This window comes from Arachis ipaensis, chromosome B07 (genome assembly GCF_000816755.2).
Source record: "Arachis ipaensis cultivar K30076 chromosome B07, Araip1.1, whole genome shotgun sequence".
Lineage (NCBI taxonomy): Eukaryota > Viridiplantae > Streptophyta > Magnoliopsida > Fabales > Fabaceae > Arachis > Arachis ipaensis.
This window is the reverse complement of record NC_029791.2, coordinates 65253635-65278081: the sequence shown is the minus strand read 5'-3', so window position 1 is coordinate 65278081 and position 24447 is coordinate 65253635. Positions and strand designations below refer to the sequence as shown.

Below are 24447 nucleotides of genomic sequence, written 5' to 3'. Positions count from 1 at the left end.
AAAAAGTTATTTATAATAAAAATAGTTTCTGAAATTCTAGACGTAAGTCATTTTCATCTCTAAAATTTTAAAAATTAATCAAATTAGTCCTTATATAAATTTCTTTTATAATATTAAATTTAAAATATTTTTGATAGTACTAATTTTAATATTATTTTTTAGACCTTAATAAACAAAATTCTCTTTACATAAAATAATAAAAATAATTAAATTATTATAAAGTTATTTTGTCATTTGTATTTTATCTCTAGCATTTCTCATTTTTGTCATTTGTCCATTAAATTAGTCAAAACCCAACATAAGTCATTTATATAACATGCGCAAATCACCATTTTTCATTGTGTTATTTTTTTTGTTCACGTATTTTCTTTTCATTATCATTTTTTTATTGCTATTGTATGTTGCTGTATATTTTTTTTATTTCTTCTCCTTTTCTTTCTCCTCTCACTACAAAAAAAATTATGTCACCACGCATTTTGTCACACTGCAAAAACGTGGACAAAAGAAGTTAATAGCCATATTTTCATGAAGATGGCAATTTATTAGAGATTTAGCTGCCCTTTTTCTTACCGCGCTATGCTTTAAAAGCATGACCGAAAAGAATCAATCATAATTTTATGAGAGTAGCGATTCATCAGTAATTTGACAATTTTTAGATATCACGCATTCACGCTTACCAACCATACAGAAAAACAGGCACATTTTTGAAGCGCAGCTAGTTTTTTTTTTTTTCGCTACAGTCACGTTTAAAGCGCGCCCTATTCTCTAATTATTTGGACATCAGATTCCCATGAAAGATTTAGATTTCCCACCAATTTTTCCTCCAATACACTTTTAATTCTTTTTCAGAGAACCTGACTAAGCTAAGGGAAAAAACCCTCGCAGCCCTCCTCATCGCTGAGAACAACCAGCCCTCTCTCGCGGCCCGCTCTCGCAACCATCCATCGATGCTGCCTCCGTCGGCGCACCCTCCATTGGTGCGCCCTCCGTCGGTGCCACTCTCGCTCGCAAGGCCTCCCTCGGCGGTCACTCTCTCTCGCTCCTCCCTCAATCGTTGCTCCACCCTCAATCGACGCTCAATCCTCACCATAACACAAGAAGCTACAGATTTATTCTCTGTCTGTTTCAATGTATGCAAATTTGTTTGTTGGAGCCACAACTCCGTCACCTCCTGAGATTCCCCTTTCTCTGTTTTAGTTACATGGAAATTTTTGCTATGGCTTTGAGTTTAACTATTGGTGGAGGCATGAGAAATTGGACTGCTAACCCCAGAAGATGAGTTTCATTTGCATTGGCTAATGCTCATCGTAAATGCTTGCCATGAAATCTGGCTGTTTAATGTATCGATACTTTTCCTTGCCTCACTGACCTCAACTGATCTGGTATATGATGTGAGATAAGTTTCATTAGTTCAGAACTAGGTTTCCATTTTTTCAACATTAAAGTGTTTAAAGTTCTAGGAAGATTTCAGTTTAGGTGCTCAGAGCTCTGTGTATGTATAGGGAAGTATATGGTTTTCATGTTCAAATCTATGAACATTGATTTGGTTGCAGGGGTTTCAATGAGCCACTCAATGTTTAGGTAAACTAATAAAGGCTATTCTAATTTCGATCATATTCTAAACACCACAAGAAGTTGTTAGGTTGCTTTTACTTTCATGATTAATGATGGATGTGTGTTTCTCATCTTTCAATACTTTTCTTTAACTGTTTTTTCTGTGTACTTCATTCATTCATTTGTACTTAAATTCGGGTACTGTATTTAATTTCAACTTGAAAGATTTTCTAAGCAATTTAAAAAAATGAGGACAGGCAAACAGCTCTAGGATGGGGCGATGTTGACCCAATGTGGATACAGATTCAAGTCCTGAGAATGTAAAAATGCTGATTGGGTTGGCGAATGAGATGTTGAAGCAGGAGAATGTAGAGTCAGTGCTGTTTGGAGGGAAGCGGATCGGCGAGCAAAGTAATTTCGAGAAACTTGACTGGTTCGTTGGAGAACTCTTCCAAGATAATCAGAGGAGGAGCTGTAGAATAACTCCCACTGTTGCTTTCAAGCAAGCTAGCCCAAAAGCGACCTAATTCATGGACCAACACTTGCAAGAATCAACATAAAGAAAAATTAATGGAAGAGAAAAAAATAAGGTATGGAGTATCTTATGTTTTGTTTCGTGTTACCCTCAATCATTTATAGACATCCTTTCAAAGAAAGCGTTTTCCTTAATTAAAACAATGATAAACATAAAACCATGGACATTGATTTTATTCAGATGTCTTTGATAAATAAAACATGGCCCCAACTTTGCTTAACTGCACGTCTATTCTAAATCCCACTTTTTAATTGGACATGCTTGCTCACTAGCATTTTCATTTAATTAATTGATTGGATCGTGCATTCATTTCTATAGCCATGTTTCAAAATAAAGGAACTAAAAGTATTTTAATTTTGGGATTGGATTTTATTTTTCTAGGAAAAACTTGCCTTATCGGGAGGCCAGTAATTGCAATTAATTTTTACTTGATGACTAATCAATAAGCTATGAATGATAACAAAAACACTAAGCTTTATTCTGCTAGAAATAATGGCTACATGCATCAGTCGATGGCATATTGTTCCGTTGTAAAACTGGAACAGTTTGCATAGAAATCATGCAGCTTTAAAAGAACTTATTTTCATAATTGACAAATTTAAAATGTTCAATAAATATAGAAGTGATAAGAGGCTAACACTATGCATATGATGTTTTTCAGTGGCTAATGACTTTGGTCAACTGGGTGATGGAACTGAGGAGCGAAGGAAATATCCAAAGAAAGTGAAGAAATTAGAGTCAGAGTTCATGAAATTTGTGTCCTACGAAGCACATTGTTCTGCTTGCATTGTAGAGCCTCGTGAAAATGATGGTACCATTTCAACTGGGAGGCTCTGGATTTGGGGACAAAACAGGTAATACCTATATAACTTTAAATAGTTCGTAATATATTATTGATTCATCAATATTCATCATCGTCATCTGCTTGTTTATTCTAGGGAGCAAATCTTCCTAGATTATTCTAGGGGGCCTTCAAACCTAATACAGTAAGTATAAATGTCTTAAGAGATTGATATAAAAATCGTGCAGGATTTATTGTATTTTCCCTAATTGTTTTATAATTTGCTTACCTTCTGTTTTTTCGTTGTTTATATGATCATACTTGCAGATTATTTGTGAAGTTTGGGGTGATTCAATATCACATTTCTTAATTCTCTTTTTAAAAATTCTTTTTTGTTTATGTTTGTAAATTTCGTGTAGGTGGTCGTTGCATGTATAGAGATGACATGGTTGTAGGCTTTTACCAAGTATAGGAACATAAATTTGAGTGTTTACAAATTGGATTTTTAATTTGTTTTATTTTATTTTCTTTGATCATTTGCTAATTTAGCTATTTGTTCTATTACATTTTGTTATAAACTATTAAGGGAAAAAATTTATGTTTGATGCAATTATTGTCAAGGTTTTTTATTGTTTTTTGAGGGCATTAGAGTACATGTAAAAGCATATATCAAGATTTTTTTAGTTAGATTTAGCTATAGCCACGCTTTAAAAGCGTGGCAATAGGTTCACATATAGGCACACAATTTAAAAAACGTAGTCATATCTTCAATTATTAGTACGCTTTCCAAGTGTGGTTGAATCTCCACCAGAGAGCGCACTTAGAAAACATGGTTATAGGGTTATATATACAGCCACACTTTTAAAGCATGACAACAAAGTAACCGTGGCCATAGTTTAATAAAAGTGTGTCGATAGAGCAACTGGTATACTCGCAGATGTGATCCTTTCAAAAGCGTTTTGATAACTCAGAAAGCATGGTGAGAAGCTGATGCTATACTTTTTTTCACTTTTTGGCACGCTTTAAAAGCGTGGCAATAGACTGTTTTTCTTGTAGTGTCCTAGTGGTTATTGTAGTATTTTTTTAGAATAATGTATCGGTTTTGTCCCTAACGTTTGGGGTAAGTCCCAAAGTTGTTCCTAACATTTCAATCGTCCTATTTAAGTCCCTAACATTTCAAAATTGACTCAATGTTGTTCTGCCGTTAGGGATTCGTTAACAGAATTGACGGCGGGACAAAATTGAGACGATTTTGAAACGTTAGGGACTTAAATAGGACGAAAACATTAGGGACAAAAACGATACATAAAAATAAAAGATAAAATTAAAATTTATTTCTATGTATCATTTTTGTCCCCAATGTTTTCATCTTATTTAAGTCCCTAACGTTTCAAAATCGTCTCAATTTTGTCCCGCCGTCAATTCTATTAACGGATCTCTAACGGCAGGACAACATTGAGTTAGTTTTGAAACGTTAGGGACTTAAATAGGACGATTAAAATGTTAGGGACCACTTTGGGACTTACCCCAAACATTGGGGACAAAAATGATACTTTACTCGTATTTTTTATTTTCTCTTTGTTTGTTTTTTTTTTTTCTGTTTTTATTCTTATTAAAAAGGTGACACAAGAAGAATTATGAGAATGTGAGACAAGAAAGAAGAAAAAGAGTTTTGAATTGTGCAAAATTTATTAGAAAAATAGCACCGAAACTTTTTAACCATAACACATGAAGTTTCTTAATTTTGACATCGAATTTTTTTCACCGTAACATAGGTTCTTGTTAAAAGGGTGAAACAAGAATTATGAGAATGTGTGAGATGATGATGATGATGAAGAAAAAGAGAAGGAAGAGAAAGGAGAATTTTGAACTGTGCATAATTTATCAGAAAAATAGCACCAAAACTTTTTAACCATGATGCAGGAAGCTTCGTAATTTTGACACTGAAATTTCTTAATCGTGACACAGAAATTTCTTAGCTGTGTCATTTCTAACTAAATGACGTACTTTTTTTTTATCATTGAACTAGTTGAGTGGTATTAAACTCATATAATAGGTTTAGATATTCTTCAGCCATTTGCAACAAATTGATATACTTTTTGGTTCTAAAACACATTTGAATGTATTTTGTTAATTGAATGAGTTACGGCTTTGGACCTGTGATTTTGTAAAGATTTCTTGTGTTATTTACAAAAAATTTCTATGTTGCTTCTAACAAAATAATGTGTTTTTGTTATCACTAAATTAATTGTATGATATCAAATAATATATAAGAGATTTAGCCTTTTATGCGTTATTTGCAACAATTTGATGTGCCTTTTGAATTTAAAACACATTTAAATATATTGTTAGTTGAGTGAATTGGTTTATATACTTGTGGTTCTTTAAAGATTTCTTGTGTTACTCACCAGAAGAAGAAGATGGTGATGATGATGATGAAGGAGAGGGATAAAAAAAGGAACAAAGGAAATCAAATGAGAAAAAAGAATGAGGAGGAGAAGGAGGTAGTAGTAGTGGTAGTGGTAGTGACGACAATGATGACGATGATAACGAAAGAAGAAAAAGAATGAGAAAAAGAAAAAAAAAGTAGTAGCGATGCACATACTGAGAAGAAAGGATAAGAAAAAGAAATTGACAAAATCAAATGAGAAAAATGAAGGAGGAGGAGGAGGTGGTGGTAGTGGTAGTGATAGTGATGACAATGATGAGAACTATATCAAAAGAGGAAGAGGAAGAAAAAAATGAGGAGAAAAATAAAAAGAAACAATAGCAGTGCACATACTAAAAGAAGAATGAGGAGGATAAAATAAAGGAACTGAAGAAATCAAATGAAAAAAAAAAATTCAAAAAGGACCTTCTAAACAAATTTTGATGACCAAAAAGATTTATTTAGATATGAAGCACGCTGCTAAATGCTAAACTTGTGTTGTTTATGCTATACTCACTTGAATTTTTTTTCTTCTATTTTTAGATTCTATGTTCTTAAATCACCTCTAGATAGATATGGGGTTATATCTTATATGCAGTGAAGCTCCTAAATATCACTCTTTTATTGTTTCATTTACCACTATCCAACTCAATGCTTTTAGACGGGTATATTAATTAAAAATCTGACTTCAAAGTATCATGAAATGACTAACAACACCACACCTATTACTTACTATTTGGAAGAAAAAACCACAAAAAATATTCATAAAATTTATAAATATTGATAAAAATACTCATAAATTAAGAAAATTAACGTATCTATGGAAGATGGATTTTACGTACGATAAAAGTATCTAAATTCTAATTTTTTTTTGTTGACTTTTTAATAAAATTTTCAAATTACCCCACCCTCAACCTTAACTCCACAGCCACAAATTTTTCATTTTCTACTCACAGCTCTATTAACCTTCCCCTAACCTTTTTCATCACACTCAAATTTCTCTTTCTCATGGCCTTTCCCATCGCACTTATACCTTTCATTTTTTACTCCCGTTCCATCGTTTTCATGCTTTTCTTCGGCCACCTCAGAGACCTCCAACTCACCGCAAAGCATCACTCACCCACTCACGCAAGCCTCCCTCATTGGCCCTCCTTTGTCTTGCGTTGCCAGTGTTGCCCCGCCTTTGCCGCCTCCAACCTCTTCATCCTCCTCTTTGGTCTCGGTGACAAAGTAATCGGAGGCCTCCTCAATGGCAACATCAGCATCAGACCAAAACAAGAGCTCCAGGATGCGACTAAAAATGTGCGGCTGGGACAGAGCTTCTTTCCGGCGGCGGCTGCGGTGGCAACACCTAATTGAATGGTAATGTTGCGTTTTTGGGGACCGACGAGATGAACCTTCATGGTGGGAACTCTGGATAGTAATGCAACAGAAGATTGCAGCACCAAGATTAACAACAGAATCAACCAATACCGATGAAGAATCATAAAGGAATAAATTTTAACCGTTTTAGATATTTTCTTCTTTTTTCTTTCTTAATTTGGGGTCTTTCTTTGTGTGAAGGGATGTGGTGAAGAAAATAGAAAAGAGTTCACCATTGTAGATTTTTCTACCAGGAACTGATCGAGGTTCTCTACCACCACTACCATCATTATTGATTTCAGTCTCGTCTAGGAGTAGTTTTGGACTCCATAGCAAAGATTTTAAAGGTGCAGATTGGGCTATGGAAAATTGAAAAAGTGAGTTAAAGTTGAGGATAGGAGTAGTTTGGAAATTTTATTAAAAAGTCAACAAAAAATTATGATTTAGATCAGTGACAGATCCAGAAAATTTTATTATTATAAAATATAATTAATTTTCAAATTATCTCATAAATAAATTAAAATAATAAAATAATCATTTAAACAATAATCTGTTAATAATTCAACATCACAAAATTAAAATTAAATTCACTAATCAAATATAATTTTAAAATCAATTCATGAAACAAAATAAAAAACCGCTCGTAAAAATAGTAGTGAAACCATATATACACAACACACTACTGTTGCTTTGGCTATAATTTTTCTTTGATTTTGTGGTAAAATTAAGAATAAGAAAAAAAGAAACATGTAATAAGGTATGAGTTTAATTTTTTTCACATATATGAACTAATTCTCACTTCATTAAAAAGATCTTAAATAAAATCATATAGAAAGATGAATCAGAATTGGTAGTAAAGTTATTAGTTGAGGATAGTTAAATAATTTGACTGATTTGACTAAATTTTTATCTAGTAACTCTCAATTATCAACTTTACATAAAGTTAATTGCACCTGAATTTCCATCTTAATATATTTAAACGGAAGATATTATTCTTAGAAATGGAGACAACAATCACGTATTCACGCAGTCAGTGGAGCAAAACAATGTTCAAGAGAAGAAACAAATGACAACATTAGATATCTAAATTACTTGAATAATTTTTAAACAACACTTTGAAAAATTGAAATGATTCAAATTGATTAGGTTACTATTATTAGTTTTTTTATTATTATTTATTTAATTATTTTTATTAAATAATTAATATAATATTTTATAATATAATAAAATCATGTAATTTTTTTTCTTTTTCTTTTTTCTTTTTATTTATATATAGATGTTGTGAACCAAGAAAATAAATATAGATGGGTCAAATTTATTTACTTTATGGGGGCAAAAAATATTTTTACTATACACTACATATAAAATTTTTAAAATTTAGTGGAGACATTTGCCCCACACTAATCAATATAAATCTGTTCCTGATTTAGATATTTTTATCGTACAAAATCCATCATTTATAAATATAATGCTAATTTTTTTTAATTTATAAATATTTTTATCAGTGTTTATAAATACTTTTAGTAATGTTGCTATACTTTAAATTCAAACCAAGAAATGAAGTAGAGTAATTGAAGGCACATAATAACATTAATTAGGACATCATATGCCAGTAAAAAGCATCACAAGAAGACACATGGTTGAATAGGAATATAACATCAAGTGAGAGGAATATCGAAAAAATGAGCCAGGATTTTGTCAAAATGTCACGTATGCCATTTTGAGCTGGTGCAAGTAGTCAATATTTTATAGTTTTACTCATTACTTTGAATTCAAAATAGAGCATTAATTAGAATAACATGCAAACTGTGATGTATGTATGTATGAAACATAACTGCAGAAACGCAAATTCATGTCACATATACATAAATGATTATGTATGCATGCATAAGAAATAATGAAAAAAAAATGTGAGAAAGAAATTCAATTCATGACTGATTTTTACCATTATAAAAAAATTATATCATTACTAATTATAAAATATGCAAGATTTACTTGAGAATGATTCCATTTTTAGAGCTTACTTGGTTAATGTACTGGATGCCTCCGGTACGGGTTGAGAGATGGATCGAGAACTTGTGAGTCGAGGCGGATGCCGGATTATTTGACTGGAGCAACAGGGGGTGGTACCTGCAAAGACACTCCGATGCTCAAGTCAGAATGGATCTGAGAGGTATAAGGTGTGTAGAGTGAATGACATACCTGAGGGGGCCAGGGGCTCCCCTTTATATAGGTGATGGTGATTATCTTATCTTATCTTATTCGGCCAAGATAAGGAAAGTATTTGAATTTGATTATCGGTTAGAAGCTCTAATGGGCCGGTTCTGGACTTTCCAGAAGGGCAGAACAGGTCGGATCCGAGTAACCGGGTTTGGAGACCGTTCCGGGTGTGGGATCCATGGGCCGGATCCGTAACAGTTGCCCCCGCAGCGGGAGAGCAAGCGGGGTCAGTCTCTGTCGCTAGAGGATATGGCTTTGGCCGTTGGTGGCCTTCTTCGGTCTATCGGAGCGGAGTTCCAGGTCGACGGGTCTTGCAGGGGGTCGGCACGTCNTCGTCTTCTTTGGAGTTCGCATCGTTCGATTGACGTGAACTTTCCATATTCCTACGCCTGTTTCACTTTTTAGGGCGTGTATCAGTTGCGTTTTTCGAAGAGGTGCATTTATTATGAGGGGACGCTTGGTTTGCTTTCCAATTTTGCCCTCTGTGCTTTGTTTGCTTCCAGGGCTGTTTTTGTCCTTTTCCAGTTTTGAAACCGTTTTGGTTTTTTGCCTTCACTTCCCTCCTTCCTTTCATTTCTCAGTTTTTGCTCTTCTTTGTGGACTTTACTTTCTTCCTTCTGGTTTTTTCTCTGTGTTGTTTTTGTTGCGCTTCTGCTTCGTTGCTGTCGTTCCTCAACTGCCGTGCTTCTGCTGTCGTGCTTCTGCTGTCGTGCTTCTGTTTCCTATTCAAGCGCCTTTCAAGTTTTTCTTGAATTATCAAGTTGGTGTTCTCTCTTCCTTTTTTCTCTGTGTTCTGCTTTACTTTCTTCCCTTGTTTTTGTGTATTTCTATCTTGTTGTTCTCTAGTGTGTTTTGGGTAGAGGTATTGGTTTTGTCTTTTGAAGGGGCTGAGCACCACTGCGTGGATTGTAGTGAGTGGTAGGTTTTTGGCTGTCTTTCCTATTTTTGCGTAGTTTTGTTAGGCTTGATGGTGGTGCTCCTCCCTGTTTTATGTATGAATTGGTAGAGGAATGAGGGTGTGGGTGCTCCAGTTGCTCCCTCTCGGGGTGTTCCTTCCCGTTACGCGTGGGTGACCAGCGACGTTTAGGGGGTTCCGTCGCGGATGATGGAAACGGATCTTCAGAGGTTCCGTGATCAGGGGACGATTTATGGGGGTGGTGATGCCGAGTGTCTCTACGAGCTCATCCTCTCCGATGCCGACGAGAGGGTTTGTTATTTGAAACTTGATTCTCGGACCGTTCCGAACTGGATGTGGGTCTATGAATCAATGTTCACCCGTCTCGGTGTGCGGTTCCCCTTTTCGCCCTTTGTTCAGGCACTGCTGAGTCGGTGTTCTATGGCGCCGTCCCAGCTTCATCTGAACAGTTGGGTGGTTATTCGTACTTTTGAGCTTGTTTGTGAATTTCTTGAGCTTCCGGTTTCCGTTCCTGTTTTCCTCTTCCTTTTCTTGTGCACTCCTCTGACCAGGGAGGGGAAACATGAGAAAGGGTATATGTCGTTTAGGGCTCAACCCCATCGACGTATATTCGGGTTGTTTGAGGACTCCTTTCATGGATTCAGAAGGGAGTATTTCAAGGTGCACCCTGTTCGAGGACATCATCCTTTTTGGTTGACGATGGAAGGTGAACGTCAGTTTTTGACCTATTGGAACTTTGGTGCCGGGCCGTCAGTGTTGACGAGAGTTACCTATGATGGCTTGTCTCTCGAGGACAAGGATATTGCCAGTGTCCTCTGGCATTTGTTTGGGGAACGACCATTGAATCCTCGGGACGTCATGGGGGATCCCATGGCCTACCAGTCGTATATTGGTGTGTGTTTTTTTTTTGGTGTTTTGCTGAGTTTGGGACTTATATTTTTCCTTTCTCTTTTTAGTTGAGATGGCTGGTGGTTTGACCTCGCTGGCGAGACTCAAGGCTGCTATGGATCGGGAGGAAGCGTCATCGGCTTCTCCTTCCACCCTGGTGTCCAATCCAGCTGCGGACTCCTAGGTTAATTCGCAAGAGGTGATCTCAGCTGGGGTGAGGGTTGAAGCTCGGGTTTCCCCGGGTCTTATGAACTCGCCCGAGGAAGAGGTAATTGTGGTCTCAGCAGCCGAGGCTTCTCGGAAGCAAAAGAGGCTCGAGGAGATTAGTATTGAGAACCTAGAGGAGGAGGGTGTTGTGCCTTCCGAGATGGATCGGCACTTCGATGCTTCGGCTTTCATTGACCAACATCTGATGCATGGTACTGGGGGGTTTTTTGATGACTGTGACGTGGCTTTCTGGGCCAAGTCTGTTTATCGCTCCCTCCTTCGATCTGCGGTTATTGTTCGGAAGGCTGAGCCCGTGATGGCCCAAGTTGGCCTTTTGGACAAGAAGCTGCGCCATTCCCAGGCCGAGGTAGCCAAGCTGAAGGAGCAGCTTGAGGTTGCGGAGGTGGCTAAGGAGAAAGCCGTAAAGTCGTCCGAGGAGGCCGGGGCTGAGATCCTTCGTCTTTTTGAGGTCGAGACTTTGCTTTTGTCTCAGCTGGGCGAGGAGCGGAAGAGGGCTTCCGACACTGAATCTTAGGCTGCTGTGCTCATTGCTGAAGCGAACTCCCTGAAAGCTGAGGTTGCAGGGTGGTGCGGAATTTATAACCACAAACTAACCGGCAAGTGCACCGGGTCGTACTAAGTAATACCTCAGGTGAGTGAGGGTCGATCCCACGAGGATTGATGGACTAAACAACAATGGTTAAATGATTTACTTAGTTAGACAAACAGAAAATAGTGTTTAAGGGTTCAAAAAGCATTAAACAGAAGACAGGCAAATAAATAAGTTGGGAATAAAATATGTAGAAGGCAGTTAAGGCTTCAGAGTTATCTATTTTCCGGATTGACTTTTCTTATTAATTTATTTTAATCAAGCAAGATTTAATTCATGGCAAACTATATATGACTAGACCCTAATTCCTTAGACCTTTCTAGTCTCCTCTAAAATTCATCAACCGCTGACGAAACTGGATTTCTGCTAGTAAAGAATTTTGTAAAAATAATCGTGTTGTAAGTATAGTTTCTAAACCAACAGAGAATCCTTTCATACAAAAGTTTGGTTGTCACAAGTAACAAAACCCAATAAAATTTATAACTGAAGTATTTAAACCTCGGGTCATCTCTCAAGGAATTGCAGGGAGGTGTGATTTATTATTGATTATGGAATAAGGTGTATTTTTGGGTTTTTGAAATAGAAAACAAGTAATTTAAATGGCAAGAAAAATAAATTAATAATTAGAAAAACTCTTGGCAAGGTATGAGAACTGAAAATCCCATCCTAGTTATCCTTATCAGGTGTGATGAGAATTGTTTATTCCTCCCACTTAGTTAACCCTTACTAAATAAAGGAAAGTCAAGTGGACTAATTAACTTGATTCCTCAAGTCCTAGTCAACTCCTATGGAAAGACTAGCTTTAGAAGGATCCAAATCAATCAGCAATTTCCAATTTTCAATCAACTGCTGAATTTGACAACTCAAGTATCACCAATTACTCAACCAGAGCCAAAAGGGAAAATTCAAATTATTTATATCATAAATAGAAGAAAGCAATCATAAATCTGAAATACCTCAAATTGCATTTAAACATAAATTCAAATCTAACATGAAGAGTTCATAAGCCAAATTGGCTAAATAAGTAATTAACAAGAGAAATAGAGCAACTAAAGTAATAGAATAAATAAAAGTAGATAAGAGAAACTAAATTTAAAAGAACATAGAACCTGAAATGCAGAAGAAGTAAACCTAACCTTTAAGAGAAATCCTAATCCTAAATCCTAAGAGAGAGGAGAGAGCCTCTCTCTCTCTAAAACTACATCTAAAACCTAAAATTGTGAATAATGAATGTTGTATGAATTGTCTCTATTGATTCCCCCATTCTTCAGCTTCTATTCTGTGTTTCTGGGCTTGGATTTAAAGGGTCTAGAAATCGCTGGGGGCGACTTCTGCAGTTTTCTGCACGTGGCGTCCGTCACACGTGCGCGTGGGTCACGCGTGTGCGTCATTTGGAGATTTTCCTTGTCACGCGTACGCGTCAGTCACGCGTTCGTGTCGTTTATGCTCTACGCCTAGGCACGCGTCCGCGTCGTCTATGCGTGCGCGTCGCTGCCATTTTTCGCTAGGCACGCGTCCGCGTCGTCCATGCGTGCGCGTCGCTGGCATTTTCTCCAAAACTCCATTTTGTGCATTCCTTCCATTTTTGCATGTTTTCTTTCTGTCCTCTAATTCATTCCTGCCCTATGAAGCCTGAAATTACTTAACACACAGATCACAGCATCGAATGGTAATAAAGGATAATTAAAATTAATATTTTTAAAGCATAGGAAACATGTTTTCACATATATCATGGAATAAGGAAGGAATTGTAAAATCATGCAAATCTTATGAATAAGTGGGTGAAAAATTGATAAAAACACTTAATTGAGTACAAGATGAATCATAAAATAGGGTTTATCAACTGCCAATTCCTTGGTCAATTAATTCCAATTAGGGGGTGAAGTTTAATTCTAGTTATTATGACACAAAAATCCTAATTACCCAAATATAAGAGGATTATATGTCACGTATCCCGTTAAGTCCAGATAATTAGAATTTAGGAGAAATTGTTTTCAAGCTGTTGTTCAAGTAAAGAGCTTTTCCAAGTTATACAAGAACTCAATTAGAAAGAGGGTCATACTTCCATTCCACCCAAATTCATAAGATAAAGAACGAAAACAATTCTTGAAATATAAATCAGTACATGAATTAAAATAGAAAAATAATAGTATCAATCCATACAATAGACAGAGCTCCTAACCTTAACAGTGGAGGTTTAGTTGCTCATGGTTCAGAGAGAAAATAAGGATTGTAAATTGGACTGAGGTGGAATGAAAATTGAACTAATGTTGGAATATGGAATTCTCAGAAGAAAAGTTTCTTTTCTCTTTTATATCTAATCCTAATTAATTTAAAATCTATTTCTAAAACTAAAATAATATCTTTTCCATTTTAAAATAAAAAATAAAGTTTAAATCAGAATTAATAGGAATCAGCGTTTTCTGCATGTAGCGCATGTCACGCGTATGCGTCAGTCACGCGTACGCGTCGATGGTCTTCTTTGCGAGTCATGCGTACGCGTCAGGTACGCGCACGCGTCGCTGTGCAACTTCGCTTTTCACGCGTACGCGTCAGGTACGCGCACGCGTCGCCATGAAAAGCTCCAAATCACGCACACGCATCAGGTACGCGCACGCATAGCCTAAAATCTCCATCAAATCTCCATCAAATCTCCAAATCTCCATCCTCTAAGCCATTCCTGCCCTATATAGCCTTCTTCTCTTTTTCTGTGGAAGCTCCATCAAATCCAACCAAATACTACCTAAAATAAACAGAATTTCACAAGACTCAAAGTAGCATCCATAGTGGCTAAAAGATAATTAATTCTTGATTAAACTCAACAAATTAAATGCAAATTCACTAGAAAAAGATAGGAAAGATGCTCACGCATCACGGGGTCAAAGGCTGAGGTGGAGGCGCTGAAGAGGGAGAAGACGGAGCTTCTTGCGGATGTGAAGGAGGTGGTGACGGTGGCCGAGGAGACAATGAGAGCTCAGGCTCAGGTGCTCGCTCTAAGTGCCGATGTGTCCGTCATGGTGGCGTTCAGGGTTGTTCAGGATGGTCGTATTGTGGATCTTTAAGTAGGTTTTTTCTTTTGTTCTGCTGATTTTATGACTTGTGAATTTTTTGAGATCTGGCTGGCCGTGTGGCCATGTTGTGTCACTGGATTGTTGACTTTTTTGGATGACTGGGCCGGTTGGGTCGTTTTATATTTATTGAGCCATGTTTGTTGGCTCTTAGATATTTGTGGATAGTTGCTTTTTGGGTCGGTCGGGCCTTTTATTTTGCAAGCCGTTTGTATTGGCTTTTTGGTAGCCGTTCGAGTTTGTTAGCCATTTGTTTTGGCTTTTCGCTAGCCGTTCGATGTCGGTAGGCCATTTAGTCATGTGTGGATATCCATTTTTAGGCCTCGAGGGTGATCGGTCTTCGATGTTGGCCGTGCATTCTTTTGCCGTTATGAAAGTATGGGGAGAAGCGGGGCAGGTGTATTAAGGAAATTTTATTTAAGTTGGGCCTTGTTAAAACCCTCCGTCGTAATAAGTAACATAGGAACTTGGAGGTAGGGAATGAGCCTACGCGTAATATCATTGTAAGTTGGTGGCGTTCCAAGTCCTCGGGATCTCGGCGCCGTTGAGTCTTTCGAGCTTGTATGCTCCCTTTCCTACTGCTGCTTTGATTATGTGTGGGCCTTCCCAGTTGGGGGTGAGCTTCCCTTATCCGGGGGTGGGGGCGCCGATATCGTTTCGTCGTAGGACGAGGTCATCGGGTGCGAACTCCCGTCAGATTACCTTAAGCCGATTCTTTGCTTTAAGGCTAGTTCTCGCATGTGGGCTATGCTTCTCACTTCCTCTGTGAGGTCCCGTTCTGCCTCTTCGTCGTTACTTTCGATTGTTCTCCGGGGGCTTGGGTCTCCAATCTCTACTGGGACAACGGCTTCTATGCCGTATGTCAGGGGGAACGGGGTTTCCCCTATGGAGATTTGGGGTGTGGTTCGGTATGACCAGAGGACTGATCCGAGTTCGTCGGCCCATAGTCCTTTGGCCCCGTTGAGTCGTTTCTTGAGTCCTTTAACTATTATCTTGTTTGCGGATTCCACCTATCCGTTTGTCTGGGGGTGTTCTACTGAGCTGAAACTATGGGATATGCGAAGCCGTTCCAGGAATTCTCGAAATTTTTTGTCTGTGAATTGGGTTTCGTTGTCTGAAATTATGATCTTGGGGATCCCGAACAGGGTTATTATGTGTCTCCAAAAAAACTTTCGGCATTGGGTTACCGTGATGGAGGCCAAGGGCTTGGCCTCGATCCATTTGGTGTAGTAGTCTATGGCGATGATGAGATACCGGAGCTGTCCATTTGGTGTAGTAGTCGAATGGCCGTTCCGCCGTTATGACGTTGAGCTGGTGTGGGGCGGCCTGGTGGAAGTCGGCGTGTATCTGGCATTTGCTGCAGTTTTTTACCTGCTGCATGGAGACCTTGATAACCGAGGGCCAGACGTATCTAGCCCGGACGACCTTCTGGGCTAGGGTTTTGCCCTCGATGTGATGGCCGCAGTTGCCTTCATGGATTTTGCGGAGTATGTACTCCATGTCTTCGGGCTCGACGCACTTGAGTAGGGATTGCGAGAATCTTCGTTTATACAGTTGTCCTAAAATGACGGTGTAGTTGGCAGCTTCCCGTTTCACCCGATTTGCTTCTTTGGGGTCTTCAGGTAGTACTCCGTCGAGGAGGTATTGTAGGATAGGGGAGGTCCATGATTCCGGGTCGTAGATCGGTAGAACGGTGTCGGTCGTGGTTGATACGGACGGCGTTCGGACGACTTCCTGAATTAACGACCGGTTGCCTTGTCCTGGCTTGGTGCTGGCCAGTTTTGAGAGTAGGTCTGCTCTTGCATTTCGTTCCCTGGGAACGTGCTGTATGGTTACTCAATCGAATTCTTCTTTTAGCTTATTTACCTTGGTGAGGTATTGTTGGAGTAGGGGGTCTCGTGTTTGGTAGTCTCTGTTGACTTGGGAGCTGACTACCTGTGAGTCACTACATATCTCTAAGACTTTTGCCCCGATCTCTTTGGCTAGAGTTAAGCCAGCCAAGAGAGCCTCGTATTCTGCTTGGTTGTTGGAGACAGGGAACTCGTACGGAACGGATTGTTCGATTATGACCCCGTTTTGGCTTTCGAGTATCACTCCAGCTCCGCTGGAGGTGATGTTGGATGAGCCGTCTACGTATAGCTTCCAGGTTTTCGTGGTGGGGTTTCCTGGTGTCATCTCGGCGATGAAATCTGCCAGGGCCTGTGCTTTGATCGCGGTCCTGGGTTCGAATGTCATCTGGAATTGGGATAATTCGATGGACCATGCTAGCATTCATCCCGCTAGGTCAGGCTTCTGCAGTACTTGTCTGACTGCTTGGTATGTTCAGACTGTAATGGGGTGTGCCTAGAAGTATTGGCGAAGGCGTCGAGAAGCTGTGAGGAGCGCGAAGGAGAGCTTCTCGAGGCGGGAATAGCGTGATTCCATGACTTGGAAGACTTTGCTTATGAAGTAGATAGGTCGCTGGGCCTTGTTTTCGTCTTCTCGGACCAGTGTCGTGGCTAGTGCACCTTCCGTTATGGACATGTATGGATAGAGGACCTTCCCTGTTTAGGGTTTGGCGAGAACGGGAGTTCCGCCAATACTGCTTTGAAGTGTTGGAATGCCTTTTCGCATTCCGTATCCCATTTGAAGGGGGTTCCTTTTTTCATAAGTTTGAAGAAGGGGATCGCCTTTTGTGCCGATGCGCCAAGAAAGCAAGATAGGGCGGTTAGCCGGCCGGTCAGTTTCTGGATGTCTTTGAGGTTTTTTGGACTTGCCATTTCGAGTATGGCTTTACACTTTTCGGGGTTTGCCTCTACCCCGCGTTGTGTGATCATGAACCCCAAGAATTTCCTTGCTTCCATCCCGAATGACATTTTGTCGGGTTGAGGCGCATTTGGTGCCTCCTCAGAGTATCCATTACGAGCTTGAGGTCGCTAATGAGCTATTCGCCAGATTCGGTTTTTGCGAGCATGTCGTCTATGTAAACTTCTAGCTTGTTACTAGATAGGCCTTGGAAAATTTTGTTGACGAGCCTTTGGTAAGTGGCTCTGGCGTTTTTAAAGTCGAAGGGCATGACTGTGTAGTAGTATGTGCCGTTGGGAGTGATGAAGGCCGTTTTCTCTTTGTCAGGTCGGTGCATGGGTATCTGGTTGTACCCGGAATACGCGTCCATGAAGCTGAGATATTGGTGGCCGGATGCGGCGTCTACCAGCCCGTCAATATTTGGTAGGGGGAAGGCGTCTTTTGGACAGACTTTATTTAGGTTTGTGTAGTCGACGCACATCTGCCATTTCCCGTTTGCTTTTTTGACTAGCACGATGTTAGCCAACCAGGTCGTATAAGGTAGTTCCCTGATAAAGCCCGCTTCGAGGAGGGCTTTAACCTGTTTGTTGACCTCGACTGCTCGGTCAGGGGATATTTTCCGTCTCCTCTGTGCCACAGGTTTAGCCTTGGGATCTACGGCTAGTCGGTGAGACATTAGGTCGAGGTCTATTCCTGGCATACCGACGGGTGTGAATGCGAACAAGTCTCTGCCTCTACCTTAGGAGGTGTGAGAGATCTTCTTTAAGATTGTACGGGAGGTTCCTGTTGATGAAAGTGTACTCTTCTTTGGCTTGCCCTATTTGCAGTTTTTCCATGTCTCATTCTGATTCTGGCCTGGGTTGTCTGTCCTGTCGGGCATCCAGGTCGGCTAGGAATATGTCGGCCGCATCGCGTGATCTTTTTCGCAAGGCTAGGCTGGCGTTGTCACATTCTACTGCAATTTTCCGATCTCCGTGGATGGTTCCGATGGAGCCGTCTTCTGCTATAAACTTCATGAGAATGTATTTGGTGAAGATGACGGCGGAGAGGTCGTTGATTGTTTTTCTTCCGAGGATGACGTTGTAGGCGGTGGAGTCTTTGAGGACCACGAACTTGGATAGGATTGTCTTCCTTTGGTTTCCCGTCCCTATGGTGAGGGGAAGGACGATGGAACCGTCTGGTTTGAGGAAGTTGTCTCTGAATCCAGTGACTCTGTTGCGGTGTGTTTGTAGATTGTTGTTGCGGAGTCTGAGTTTGTCAAAGGCTCCTCTGAAAAGGATGTTAGAGTCTGCTCCTGTATCCACCAGTATTCTTCTGACCAGCCCGGTTCCGATCTTCGCCGAAATGAAGAAGGGGGCGTCTTCCGCCGAGGTGCCATGTTGGCAGTCCTCGAGGGAGAATGTTATCGCCTTACCGGTGGTGGCAGTTGGGGTTTGGTTTCTGACTGCCAGGACCTTGAGATCCTTCTTGAGTGATGATTTTGATTTACCCGGGGTGTCTTTGCCTGTGATGACGTTTACGATTATGGTCAGGTCTGTCTCTGGGCTTTCCCTGGGGGGCTTGTCTCTGCGTCCTCGGGTGCGTCCTTCTCTCTCTGGTGATCTGTCTCTTTCTACACATTTTGGTTCCCTAATAATTTTGGCGAACTCGAGGAGTTTTCTGTCTCTTATTGGTTGTTCGAGAGCGTCTTTTAAGTCGAAACAGTCTTGTGTCCTATGTCCGTAACCTCGGTGATAGTCGCAGTGTAAGGTTTTGTTGCCGCCAGTTCTTTCCTTGAGTTGTTGGGCCTTTGGGAGGATACCTCGGTCTGCTATTTGGTGGTATATCTCGGTGATCGGGGCCGTCAGGGTGTGTAGTTGGAGAATTTTCTGACTCTGGGAGGTCGGTTTATGTTTGCTGGTTTGGGATGTTCCTTCTGGTTTTCTCTTGGTGGGGGGTTATGTCGAGGTGTAGTGTTGTCATGCTGTGTGTTGCCGTGCTGTCGTTTATTGGCGGCTACAACTTGGCTTACCTCTTCATCATTTATGTACTCCTTTGCGACGCCTTGGATCTCGTGCATGGTCAAAACCAGTTTAGTGGTGAGGTGTTTCCGGAAGTCTTCGTTCATGATTCCGTTGGTTAGGCAGAGGCTTGTGACTGAGTCCGTGAGTCTGTCAACCATCAAGCACTGGTCGTTGAATCGGTCAAGGTATTTTCTCGTGGATTCGTCCTGTCTCTGGGTAACTCCCAACAAACTGATGGGATGCTTAGCTTTGGTGATTCTGGTGGTGAATTGGGCCATGAATTTCCGCAAGATATCGTGGAAGCCAGTTATGGATCCATTAGGAAAGGCGTTAAACCATTTAATCGCGAGTCCGGCTAGGGTTACTGGGAAGGCCCTGCATCGAACCGCGTCGGGGGCTCCTTCCAGGTTCATTTTGGCCTCGAAGGCCGTTAGGTGTTCTTGGGGGTCCTTAGTTCCGTCGTACTTCATGTCCGTGAGTTTGTCAAAACCCTTGGGGAGTTTTGCTTTCAGGATTCTTTTAGTAAAGGGAGTAGCTCCCATGATTATGTGGTCGTTTCTTGTGCGTTTGGCTTCTCGGTGTCGTCGGTCGTCGTCGTCGTCGGTGTCGTGTCGAGGACTCGGGTCACGAGAGACGCTACGGTTATGCCTCTTGCCGTGTTGCCGTTCGGACGACCAGGCGTGTCTTCTGTCATTCGCGCCGTGCTGGTGTCTTTGGTCGTGAGAGGTGCTGCAATCGTTTCTGCTGTTGTGTCGCCGTTCGAGCGACCTGCTGTGTGTGGCTTCGTGGCGGGATCTTAATCGGGAGGTCGCATGGCTTCCATCCTCGATGTGGTGTTTTTCCTTAGCTGGGATTCGTCCCTCGAGTTCTTGCACTCGGAGACAGAGGTTTTAGATTATCTAAGCTGCTTTTTCTCCCAGGTTTTTGACGATCGGTATTTCGGGATTGTTTTCCCTGTTTCGCGCTGGGGTCTGGCGAATAATGCTTGCTATCCTTCCATGGGTTGTAGTCTCTTGGTGTTCAGAGGTTGGGTTCCTCGTTCGGGAGTTACCAATGATGGCTTGGGGATCGCTCCACGAAGGTGTCCGCCATTCCGCGATGATGTTGCAAGTTTCCCACAAACGGCGCTAATGTACTGGATGCCTCCGGTACAGGTTGAGAGATGGATCAGGAACTTGCGGGTCGAGGCGGATGCCAGATTATTTGACTGGAGCAATGGGGGGTGGTACCTGCAAAGACACTCTGACGCTCAAGTCAGAATGGATCTGAGAGGTATAAGGTGTGTAGAGTGAATGACATACCTGAGGGGGCCAGGGACTCCCCTTTATATAGGTGATGGTGATTATCTTATCTTATCTTATTCGGCCAAGATAAGGGAAGTATTTGAATTTGATTAACGGTTAGAAGCTCTAATGGGTCGGTTCTGGACTTTCCAGAAGGGCGGAGCGGGTCGGACCCGGGTAACCGGGTTTGGAGACCGCTACTAGAAAAATCACTTTTAGCAGTCATTTATGTTATTTTTAGTGGCAATAAAAATACCCGCTAATACATTTACTGACAATTAGACATTAGCCGTCTTATGCTTTGCCGCTAAAAGGTTTTAGCGGCAATTATAACATTTGCCGGTAAAGACATTTTTAATAGCCGCAAAAGGTATATAATTTTTAGCGGCCATTTTTTTGGCAATTTATATGGCCACCCAAAGTAATTCTAAGATTGCAATGTTCTTCACTTTTAGTGGCTATTACTATTGCTGCCAAAACCCATTTTACCGGCAATTTATATAGCCGCTAAAAATAATTCTAAAATTGTAATGTTATTCACTTTTAGTTGCCATTACTATTGCCACTAAAATCTTAAGACTTTTTAAATTATACTCACTCTTTTAGAAATAATAACCTGTCTTTTTTTTTTAATTTCAAATTATTTTTACCAACAATTATTATTATTCTACATAATACAAATATACTAAAATTAATTACTACAAAAAAATATTTCATTAAATTTAAAATATTTATACACAAATTTCTCTTGAAAAATAATAAAACATAATATAAATTTAAACAACACAAATACTACAAGTCTATGTTACATCGACGATTAGCACATTACTAATGATCAGCGTTCTCTAATGAGTATTTTATCTAATAATTCATACTTTATGATTAGCGTTTTCTGAAATCTGGCCTACCACAAAGATCTATTATCCAAACAAAAAATCCAAAACAACAAAATTTTGTGCATACCGTTTTCATATGCTTTCTTCGACAGGAGCAATGCTTGTAGAACTTCTGCTATGCAAGAGCCACCACCTGCATATGTACATTAGAAATGTTTAAATTGCTACACGACCTAAAATCTGAAAAAAAAAAAAAACAGTTTTATATTACATACTAATGAAATTGTACTACTTAAAATACCAAGACAGTTATAAACAATGTCCAACATTCAGATTCACATACACATACATTATTATCAATTAAGCAAGGGTAAATATGATATACCTAGTTACCACCTATATTATAAAAATATGTCTAGCAAATTTTAAAAAGAAATGAAAATTATAAAATTGATTTTTTATATCTAAATATTACACTGAGTGACAAAAAAAATTTTCTGTGGTAATGACACTCAAATTCAGCACACCCGAAATATATTGACAAGGATCATTACAAAACAAGTATAAGGTCAATCAAAATATCAAATGAGCTCCCCATAATTTTAGAATTTATATTTGCACACATGGTTTAAAAATTGGCGGAGAATGGACAATCTTAGTTGCAAGATAATGATAATGATAATTTGGCACTTGTTGGAAGCATTAGTCCTTACTCCTTACTAAATGTGTATGAAGTTCAATTGTCAAGAGTAAGGAATCAAGAACGTCATCGTTACATGTAAGAATGTAAATTATTATATATATTTTAGTAGACATGAATTAATATTTCAAACTAAACAATATCCTACGGAAACAACTATATATTCATCAATCCTTTTTTACTTTTAATTAAGAGATGGCTATTAAATGGTCCCGATTTTTTATTCATCAATTGGTAATAGAGCCTCAGCCATGTCTCTCAGTTAAAGTTGAGCAATGCAAATAGTAATAATGTTACAAGTACTTACCAGGGATATAATATTTTGAAATATCATAATTATCTAAAAATTCATAATTATATTTGACTTTTGTAAATAATAATAGAAACAAAAGACATGGGAATAATGAATCTAATTTAATAGAATAAATTATTATACGAGAATTATGGTAAGAGATTATAATGTGAATAATAAATTTTTTTGATGGGTCTTCTTATTCTCGAACATATAAATACCTAAAGCCTCCTAACAGTGGTTCTTCATATTTTTTCGAAGGTGGTTTTCCGTTTTACTTTTTTTATTTCTTTGTCCTAAACAATTTCACAAACTATAATAATAGCTGCATACAAAGTTGTTTATTTTACTCTTCGATTCTCATCACCATCTTCTCTTCTTCTTTCTTTTCTTCTTTGGTTTCAGTCTTATTATTAACGTTGTTGTTTCGGCAGCACTAATAGAAAAGAGGTCATTTTTTACGATTCTCAATGCTTATCTAACACGTAACGATATTTACAAATTAATGTTGTGTAATAAATCAATTTTTGGTCAAATAATTGTCCTATTGTATTTGTGACCAATAATATATATGTATGTGCTGATGAATATCTTTCTCTTTTTCAATTTTTCCCTCAACAAAATTTTTTCTTTTAATTATTTGTATTTGAATCTCTGTCTCGTGTGCTCTATTGTTACTTGAAAAAATGAGGAGCATTTTATTTATCAGCAAATAATATAACGAAGATGCAAAAAAATGTAACACTATTATTTTAGATTGATTCAACTGAACGATTGGCTTTTAGTCCTTTTATGGTGTTACCTTTTTTCTGCAGTTGCTCATTTCATTCTTTTTCTTTTTCCTTCTTTGCTTTTGACAACATATCACAACGCATATATACTCCTATATATTTTACTTTGCTACACATTATTTCATCGGATTTATTAAATGCTACATATATATATTAACAATGATTCAAGCACAACTATTCACTTAATATACTAAAACTGAATTTTCTCCCATCTAATAGAAATGAGGTATCACTTCCTCATGAATTCATTTTTCCACCAAAATAAATGTACTATTTTCTCTTCTAAGTTTATTTTAAAAAAAAATCTTTATTATAATTATATTATAATTAGCATTTAAATAATAATGCATAATTATAATAATTTAAAAAAATATCTTTATTATAGTTATATAAAATCAATACTTAATGCATTATTAAACTACTTATCAATTATTAATCAGAAATATTTTTAAAGATATATAAATTTATAATTTTAATTGCCATAAATATGATACTAACGTTAATAGTGGTAAATTGATATTTGATATCAATAATTAATTTCTATAATTATTTTATACTACTAAAGGCTATATATATAGTGTTTTTTTTTGCGATTTGTGAGTCTAAATCTAAGAGTCAAAGCATTCTTTTTTTCTAATTTGTTATTTTTATTTGGTTGAGCAATTGTTTCCAAATTCAATTTATAAATAGAGTTTAATTTTGATACACTAATGGTGTAAAAGTGTTTTACGTACACAGTCGTGCAATCACATCCGTTCTTTTGGATGATCATTCACGCGGTCAATGTGAAAAATAGTTATTTTTAGTGATATGTCATTACGTAATTAGATGCACGTGTAAAACTACTTTACACTATTAGTGCATCAACATTAAATTCTTATAAATCTTTGTAGTTCATATTTTAAGTTAATTTTATAAGTACACCATTCCACATATCAAAGACAATTCCTTTTAATAGCTTTGTAGATGCTAATAACTTATATTTAATTTGTTTTGCAGTACGATAAAATTCATTGTTCAATCAAGATTTATTTGATAAAAATATTTGAAAATGAATTGGTAGAAAGAAAGGCTATTTCTTCCCAAATTTTGAGATTGAGGAATCAAGTGGAATATATCTTCCGACTGCACACACGTGCAAAATATCTTTTAAGAATGAGTCATGTCTAGTACATACGGCCGACAATTG

The 24447-nt window shown here is 38.5% G+C and overlaps 1 protein-coding gene across 6 annotated transcripts; it reads left to right on the top strand.

Moving 5' to 3' along the window:
* LOC110264237 lies at window positions 551-23837 on the top strand. 6 transcript variants are annotated; one of them, XM_021105949.1, is made up of 5 exons: window positions 551-1391; window positions 1812-2144; window positions 2749-2943; window positions 3028-3075; window positions 3198-3405. In XM_021105949.1, exons 2-5 carry the CDS (start codon window positions 2125-2127, stop codon window positions 3238-3240), a joined length of 306 nt encoding a protein of 101 aa, XP_020961608.1. In that variant the 5' UTR covers window positions 551-1391; window positions 1812-2124; the 3' UTR covers window positions 3241-3405. The 6 variants fall into 6 exon arrangements, 2 of the variants coding, with proteins under 2 accessions (XP_020961608.1, XP_020961609.1); XM_021105950.1 differs by having other exon boundaries at window positions 554-1130; XR_002350002.1 differs by having other exon boundaries at window positions 600-1391; window positions 2751-3075.